Source organism: Rutilus rutilus (assembly GCF_951802725.1).
Source record: "Rutilus rutilus genome assembly, chromosome: 24".
In the NCBI taxonomy this organism is placed as follows: Eukaryota; Metazoa; Chordata; class Actinopteri; order Cypriniformes; family Leuciscidae; genus Rutilus; species Rutilus rutilus.
In genome coordinates this window covers 590,536-600,000 of record NC_140228.1, presented here as the reverse complement: position 1 = coordinate 600,000, position 9,465 = coordinate 590,536, and the positions used below count along the sequence as shown (strand labels likewise).

At 40.4% G+C, this 9,465-nt stretch overlaps 1 protein-coding gene across 1 annotated transcript in view; it reads right to left on the bottom strand.

Moving 5' to 3' along the window:
* The window catches only part of lama1 (laminin, alpha 1), a 62,005-nt gene extending 52,772 nt beyond the window's left edge, over positions 1 to 9,233 (bottom strand). The window contains exons 1-2 of the mRNA XM_084398307.1: positions 9,064 to 9,233; positions 4,921 to 5,033 (exon numbers count right to left, since the gene is read on the bottom strand). Of these exons, the coding sequence (XP_084254433.1) occupies positions 4,921 to 5,033; positions 9,064 to 9,154 (204 nt within the window). The 5' untranslated portion in view covers positions 9,155 to 9,233. The remainder of the gene's footprint in view (positions 1 to 4,920; positions 5,034 to 9,063) is intronic.
* Between the last annotated feature and the right edge of the window lie 232 nt (positions 9,234 to 9,465).

Genomic DNA, 9,465 nt, shown 5'->3' with positions numbered 1-9,465 from the left:
TGGCAGGAGAAACACTCCGGATCTCATGAGTGTGTGTCTCAGATGAGCTGCTTTCATCTCAGTTCTCACTCAATCTCTCCAGACGAGCACTGGGTTGAATCTGTTTCACACACACCTCACCTGAACACATGGGCTTACTGCACTGAAGCTGTCCCTCTGTGATGATCCACATTACGCTCTAATGGGTTCTGTGATGTAGGTTTAGTTTAAGAGGATACAATACACAGCATAAACCATTACGCCTGAGGAGAATCCCTGTAAACCACATATACAGGTATGAGTGTGTGTGTGTGTGTTTACTGGACGCTTAGCAATGTAAAGACGAAGACACACACACACTTCATCTCGTCAGACTGTAATGACAGCGTTCGAGTGTCTCTGCATTTGATCATGAGATTTCCGGAATCCCCGGAATAAAACGTTTGTGAAGATGCAGGGAAATCACGGATTACAGGGAGTGATTTTCCACTTTCATTCAGCAGAGATGATAATCACAGGCCTTACTGTAGAATTATGGGATGGTTGCTAGGGAAAACAACAACCGCTCCAAGAAATATGACAATAAATGTACCTATGAGTGAACGAGGTGTATGTCTGTGTGGATCTGGATATGCCGTGAGAAACTGTTTCTAACTCGTTGAGGTCAAACGTCTCATTCTGACACTGTTGAGTTTCACTGAACTTCACATTAGACAAAACAAGCATTGTTTCCTGAAGATGTAAAACATTGTGTCATCTGGACAAACTCAAGGGCGTCTGGATAACTCTAACAGCAACAGGCTGAATAACATTTAGATAACGAAACACAATATTGTGCACTTTTTGTTTTCGAAGGTTGACTACATTGAAAATCAAAAAAACTATCTTGTCTGTAATTTATCATTTCCAATGATTTGGCAAAGTAAAGACTTTCCCATGTTAATAAGGCTACTGGAATCTTGAACTTATTAGTAAAATCCCACCAAAACTGGATAAATCCCAGCAGATTCACACACTGAAGACGATAACCAGCATCAGAAACCAGTCGCCTCCAGCGAACACAATCTGGCCAAGCAAACACAAGCCAAGGAGACGTTTGGCCCCCCAGACAGAGACACCATCAGGCCGTAAACACACACACACACAGAGACACACACACACACACACACACACACAGAGAGAGAGACACACACACACACACACACACACACACACACACATACACGGTCTCCTGTCCAAACACCTCAGGAGGATCTTCAACAGCTGTGTTGGTCACACTCTCTTTATCACACACACACGCACACGCACACACACACACTCTCTCTCTCTCACACTCTCTCACACATGCACACACACACGCTCTCTCTCTCACACACTCCCACACACACACACAGCTGTGAAGAGGCCGTAAACAGTGCTACTCTACGACGACACTCGATCAAACAGGTGCTGGCGTTTGCTTTGTGTTGCGAGTCAAAGAAACGTAAACATCTCTGAACCCTGACCTTTGCAAAATCATTCATTACAAATACAAACTCGCACAGTTTGAGCAGCGCGATGTCAACGTCTGTCTCAACCAATGACGTGAGTTTAGGGCGGGGCTATCTGCTTAACTGACCAATGACGTGAGTTTAGGGAGGGGCTATCTGTTTAACTGACCAATGACGTGAGTTTAGGGAGGGGCTATCTGCTTAACTGACTAATGACGTGAGTTTAGGGAGGGGCTATCTGTTTAACTGACCAATAACAGGCGATAAAGAATGATCAGGAAACCTGTTTGAAAACAGTAATTTCTGCATTTCCATAGAGGCCAGAAATAGGTTTTTCAGGAAAACAGTCCAGGATGTTCCTCCATATAGTGACTTCAATGGGGTCCAACGGGTCGAAGGTCCAAATTGATTTGTCTTGATGAGACTCTTATTCCTCGGCTGGATCGTGTCGAGACTTTGAAGCTGCACTGAAACTCACATCTGGACCTTCGACCCATTGGACCCCATTGAAGACACTATATGGAGAAACATCCTGGAATGTGTTCCTGAAAAACCTTTATTTCTTTTCCACTGAAGAAAGAGAGACATGAATATATTGGATGATGTGCGGGAGAGAAAATTATCAGGAAATTTTAATTCTGAAGTGAACGACTCCTTTAAACTTCTTTTTTGTCAAAATTCTTCCTTTTCATCTGATGAATGACCAGCAAACTGTGGCTGTAAAGCTTGAAAGCTCACCTGGGCCCACCCGTCCCCTCAGGTGTGTGTGTGTGTGTGTGTGTGTGTGTGTGTGTGTGTGTGTGTGTGTGTCTGTGTGTGTGTGTGTGTGTGTGTGTGTGTGTGTGTGTGTGTGTGTGTGAGTGTGTGTGTCGCGTCGCGCCCCTCCCCCGTGGCCTCACTGAACACAGACAAAGGCCTGACTCATCCTCACTGCAGACGAACACACACACACACACACACACACACACACACACACACACACACACACACACACACACACACACACTCGTCTGCTTCCACTAAACCACATCGCAGGATTCTTTAGTGTTTTTCAGCCGGGGAAACGTGTGGTGATTCAGATTTCTGTGGTTGATGAGTTTCTGGCACCGCATTTTTCAGCACAATTTCCTAAACATTCTTAAACCAAGTTACATTTACTGGAGAAGCCAAATGACTCGGGGAAAAGATAAGAGCAAAATAACAGCAAATATCTTTTATATTTGTTTACTTTTCTCACTTCATTTCGATATTTTTCAAAAATCAAGTCTTAGTGTCTTCAGTCATTTTGCTTCTCCAGTAAGTTCATACTGTGGTGTTATTAATCTGCTTTAAGACAAAGCATGTGTAAGTTCATAAGTCGACACCATTGCTGAGTATTTCCTCCTTAAAACTGCAGTGAACCAAAGACAGTCTCAAACACACGCTTTGAAATCGCTGGTGTTTCTGACGTCACAAACTACCTTGTAACCAATCAGATCAACGTGTGATCGTCAACCAGTGGATCTCTGAGCTGAGTGAGTGAGTGGAGGCGGGGCTCATTTGCATATTCATAGAACCGCGCATACTAAATGAGGCAAGGGTGTCGAGTTACAGTCAAGATATTATAAGGCATGAAGACTTTTTTTTAAAGAAAAAAACATTCAAATATGTCATTTTGGTGATCAAAGATGAGTTTTAAGGGATCAAATGATTGACTGCAGGGGGACTTTAACTAACAACGAGCAGCACATTTGTTAGAGTATTTATTAATCTTTGTTAAATTTAGTCAATAAAAATACAACTGTTTATGTTAGTTCAGATCCATTAAATAATATCAATATAATTATGATTATAATAACGTATTAGTAAATGCGGAAATGAACAATAACTACGGTTAATAAATGCTTTAAGTATTTTCATTGTTGCAGTAGTTCATGTAACCGTACTGTAATGTGTTACCAATAAAACAATACAAATAATTATTAAATGCATTTTTATCATCTGCAAAAACGTTGAGTTAATCCAGCAGTTTTGGGTTCTCGGCAGATTTTAATAGTCGTCATTTGCACATGAACACAAGAGTGACCATCATCACATTCATCATCACATCCATAACCCGTACTGTGGCTGGAATGTGTCCGTCAGATCACAGTGACTGGGTTGTGTGTGGAATAGTTGTGAGTATTATCAGTGCTGGAATGCTGCGGATTGTTTCTAGTTTTGGGATTAGTGTGTCTCTTGACCTCTCTAGACAAACACTCTTGTGTTCGACGGCCCCCGAGGGCCTGGAATCGCTTCACAACAACACAACTGCTCCTCCATTCACACACACACACACACACACACACAGGAACCCGGCAGCTAGTGTACAATTAGCACAGCATTCAAGTTAACGACGGGACATAATGGCTGATCTGCCCTGACGGAGGAGGAGGAGGAGGAGGAGGAGGAGGAGGAGGGTGTAAAAACAGCTTCATTTCACTGGGAAACGGCACTGTGTTCCTTAACTTAACATCTCTCCAAAATCAAAACTGCAAAACTACAGATGCTTCTGAAACACAATTATCTCAGGATGTCAAGATATCTCATCATCAGGGAATCTGAATTGCATTTTTTCTTCTTTTTTTTACATTTTCATTATGAACAAATAGCAATAAATGATACTTTGAACCAATTTAAAAAAAAACAGCCAAATGTATCAGTTTTTCTTGAATTTGGTTTGGTTTAAAAATTAAGTTTCGATTTAATATATTTTCATGCAAAGTAATAGATTATTTATTGTCAAGAACATGTACTTAATATATATTCTTTAGACACAATACAAAATGCTACTTAATGTAGGTCAAAATAAAGATTTTTTTGGCTTTTTACACCATAAACAAAAGCTAAACTAGTTATAATATAAAGTATTATTAGTTTATTAATAAAGGCAACATCAAATGACCTTCATTTCTATGGTCTTTTCTTTTATCTTCTGTTAAGATATTGCAAACCAAGGTTATTGAAACTAAAACTAAAAAACATAAAAACATTTTCGTTGCTTGGAATTAATAATTAATAAGTCAAAAACTTATTTTATTTCTCCTACTTGCAAATGCAAGTTTAACTTGATGTCCTGAAATAAATAAAACTAAACTAAATATTAATACAGTCTATAGACATATTTAAAAATAAAAAAAAGCAAAAATACCCTTAAAATAACTCAAATTAAAATTAAAACAGAATTTAAATATAAAAACTTCTTAAAAATATGAATGAAACTATACTTGAAATAACACTGATGCAAACTGGTGTTTGTTATCATATTATTATTGTAATCATAAACACTAGTGTTATAGTGTAAAATAGTTAACTGCACGTTGTTATTCCTCTAGTTATTATATGAAAGCACTGACAGGAAACTGCTGATTCTGCGGATGAGGAGACGCGGACACAGAGTTAGCATCTGAGCACCAGACTAGCGCAGTCCTACCTGTCGAAGGTCCAGCGTGATCGTGACCCAGTGGAACTGACGCCCGTTCTTGATGCTCGGGCTTTGCCACCACTGGTTAGTGCCGTCGATGGCGTTAGTAATGGGATGTTGCTCTGTTTGAACAGAAATAAACATGATCTACGGTTAGCAGGAAAAACCACCACGAATATGCAAGACTACATAGATGAATTAACTAGACCGGCACATTAAAGGGATAGTTCACCCAAAAATGAAAATTAGCCCAAGATGCACTTTTATGATGGATAGATGCACTTTTATGATGGACAGATGCACTTTTATGATGGATAGATGCACTTTTATGATGGACAGATGCACTTTTATGATGAACAGATGCACTTTTATGATGGACAGATGCACTTTTATTAGATTAGATTAGATTAGATTCAACTTTATTGTCATTACACAAGTACAGGTACAAGGCAACGAAATGCAGTTTAGGTCTAACCAGAAGTGCAATAGCAGCAAGTGCAGGATATACAGTGGTTCATAAGTGCAGAACATGGATATGTACTGAATAAATATAGAGTTGAATACTATTATAAACAAAAATTTACAGATAGATTGTCCTATGAATATAATATACAGATAACTATTACTGTGAACAGAGTTTACAGCTAGATATGTACTGAATATAATAATATACAGATGGCTATTACTATAAACAGAATGTTTACAGATAGATATGTACTGAATATAATATACAGATGGCTGTTACTATAAACATAATTTTACAGATAGATATGTACTATGAATATATATACAGATGGCTGTTACTATAAACAGAATGTGAGCATAATATACAGATGGATATTACTGTAAACAGAATTTTACAAATAGATATATGTATAAGTTAGGCTAATGAGCAGTATAACAATGGATTTAAAGTAGTGCAAATAAAGTTTGGACAGAAGCTATCCGAGTGAGTGCAGTGGAAAGTAATTGCATATTACAGTTAAGGTACGATATTGCAATGTATATATAACAGTCGGTACTGTAAATAAACAGTCGGCAGTGCAAATGAGCATATTCCAGTCAAGGTAGTAGTGCAAGATGCATATGTAAACAGTTGTTACTGTAATAACAGTCAGCAGTGCAAATGAACATTATAGTATTGCAAATAACAAATGGAGGCAGGTGTGAGGAGGGAGAGGAGAGTCAATCAGTATATGAGGGGAGTGGGATCAATGAGGGTTAGAGTTTAATAAAGAGACAGCTCTGGGGAAAAAACTGTTCTTTAGTCTGCTGGTCCTGGTCCGGAGGCACCTGAAACGCCTGCCGGAAGGCAGGAGAGAAAACAGTCTGTGGGCTGGGTGAGAGGAGTCCTTAAGGATGCTGCGAGCTCGATGCAGACAGCGTTTCCTCTGGATGTGCTCGATGGCAGGTAGTGGAGTCCCAGTGATGCGCTGGGCGGTTTTCACCACCCGCTGCAGTGCCTTGCGCTCTGCAACAGAACAGCTCCCATACCACACTGTAGCACAGTTGGTCAGGATGCTTTCTATTGCACAGCGATAGAAGTTCACCAGGATAGTGGAGGAAAGCTGATTCTTCCTCAGTGTCCTCAGGAAGAAGAGGCGCTGGTGAGCCTTCTTGACCAGGCTGGAGGTGTTGGTTGTCCAGGTCATGTCCGCCGAGATGTGGGTCCCCAGGAACTTGAAACTGGAGACACGCTCAACAGCCATTCCATTGATGTGGATGGTGTCGTGTGTGCCTCTTGACACTTTCCTGAAGTCCACGATGAGCTCCTTCGTTTTGGTGGTGTTGAGGAGCTGGTTATTTTCGGTGCACCATGTGGCCAGGTGCTTGATCTCCTCCCTATAGGCAGTCTCATCGTTGTTGCTGATGAGACCAATCACCGTAGTGTCGTCCGCAAACTTGACGATGGAATTAGATCCGTACACAGGCTTGCAGTCGGAGGTGAAGAGGGAGTAGAGGAACGGGCTTAGCACACAGCCCTGTGGTACACCAGTGTTGAGTGTGATGGATGTGGAGCAGTTGGAGCCTGATCGAACATTCTGGGGTCTGTTGGTCAAGAAGTCCAAAATCCAGTTGCACATGGAGGTGTTGAAGCCCAGGTCTCCAAGTTTGGTTATTAACTTAGTTGGGATGACAGTGTTGAATGCTGAGCTGAAGTCAACAAACAGCATGCGTGCATAAGTGTTCTTATTGTCCAGATGTGTGAGCACAGAGTGCAGTGCCATGGAGACTGCATCCTCTGTGCTCCTATTGCTACGGTAGGCAAACTGGTGTGAGTCCAATGTGGATGGTAGAGAGTCTTTTAGGTGTGCCAGGACCAGCCGCTCAAAGCACTTCATTACGATGGGTGTGAGTGCTACAGGGCGGTAGTCATTAAGGCACTTCGGGCTGGAGTGTTTTGGCACTGGCACAATGGAAGTGCATTTAAAGCATGTTGGTACAGTTGCTTGGGCAAGAGACAGGTTGAAAATGTCTGTAAAAACCCCAGCGAGCTGCTCCGCACATGCCCTGAGTACGCGTCCAGGGATGTTGTCTGGTCCAGCAGCCTTATGATGGATAGATGCACTTTTATGATGGATAGATGCACTTTTATGATGATAGATGCACTTTTATGATGGATAGATGCACTTTTATGATGGACAGATGCACTTTTATGATGGACAGATGCACTTATGATGGACAGATGCACTTTTATGATGGATAGATGCACTTATGATGGACAGATGCACTTTTATGATGATAGATGCACTTTTATGATGGACAGATGCACTTTTATGATGGATAGATGCACTTTTATGATGGACAGATGCACTTTTATGATGGACAGATGCACTTTTATGATGGATAGATGCACTTTTATGATGGACAGATGCACTTTTATGATGGACAGATGCACTTTTATGATGGACAGATGCACTTTTATGATGATAGATGCACTTTTATGATGGACAGATGCACTTTTATGATGGATAGATGCACTTTTATGATGGACAGATGCACTTTTATGATGGATAGATGCACTTATGATGGATAGATGCACTTTTATGATGGATAGATGCACTTTTATGATGGATAGATGCACTTTTATCATGGATAGATGCACTTTTATGATGGATAGATGCACTTTTATCATGGATAGATGCACTTTTATGATGGATAGATGCACTTTTATGACGGACAGGTGCACTTTTATCATGGATAGATGCACTTTTATCATGGATAGATGCACTTTTATGATGATAGATGCACTTTTATGATGGACAGATGCACTTTTATGATGGATAGATGCACTTTTATGACGGACAGATGCACTTTTATCATGGATAGATGCACTTTTATCATGGATAGATGCACTTTTATGATGATAGATGCACTTTTATGATGGATAGATGCACTTTTATGATGGACAGATGCACTTTTATGATGATAGATGCACTTTTATGATGGACAGATGCACTTTTATGATGGATAGATGCACTTTTATGATGGACAGATGCACTTTTATGATGGATAGATGCACTTTTATGATGGATAGATGCACTTTTATCATGGATAGATGCACTTTTATCATGGATAGATGCACTTTTATGATGGATAGATGCACTTTTATGACGGACAGATGCACTTTTATCATGGATAGATGCACTTTTATCATGGATAGATGCACTTTTATGATGGATAGATGCACTTTTATGATGGATAGATGCACTTTTATGATGGACAGATGCACTTTTATGATGATAGATGCACTTTTATGATGGACAGATGCACTTTTATGATGGATAGATGCACTTTTATGATGGATAGATGCACTTTTATGATGGATAGATGCACTTATGATGGACTTCAGAACAGAAACGGCCATTCACTGCCATTATAAAGCTGGGAAGAGCCAGGATATTTTTTTATATAACTCTGATTGTGTTCGTCTGAAAGAAGAGTGTCATATACACCTAGGATGACTTCAGGGAGAGTAAATCATGGGCTAATTTTCATTTTTGGGTGAACTATCCCTTTAACAAAGATTAATAAACACTGTAACAAATGTATTACTCATTGTTACGTATTGTTAGTTAATGCATGAACTAAAGGGACTTTTATTGTAAAGTGTTGCTGATTAATCTAGTTTAAGATTTGGGATTCTGTTACCTTTGGGATTCTGGCTGCTTGCGTCACAGAGCCGACACTGAGGGTTCCGGATTCGTCTTCCGGGAACGTGTTCCACTAGTTTACAGTACATCTCGGGAGCGGGATCGCCACAGGTCGCGTTGGTGGAGATTTCGGCATTACTGGCGAGGTTCAGGATAGCGGGAAACAGACCTGGAATGACAGATGGAAAATGTTTAAAGAGGAACTATAATGCACTCAAAGTCTTGATGATGTTTTCAGGCTCTACTAGAACAGGTTTTCCTGCTTGAATGTTGATTATTTTCCTCATATTCTCCATTGTTGCGGCTCCTCTCTTCCCAGTCTGTCAGTAATGCTCTGTTTACTTCCTGTCTCTATGAAGCCCCTCCTTCTGAACAGCACACTGTGCTCTGATTGGTCGGC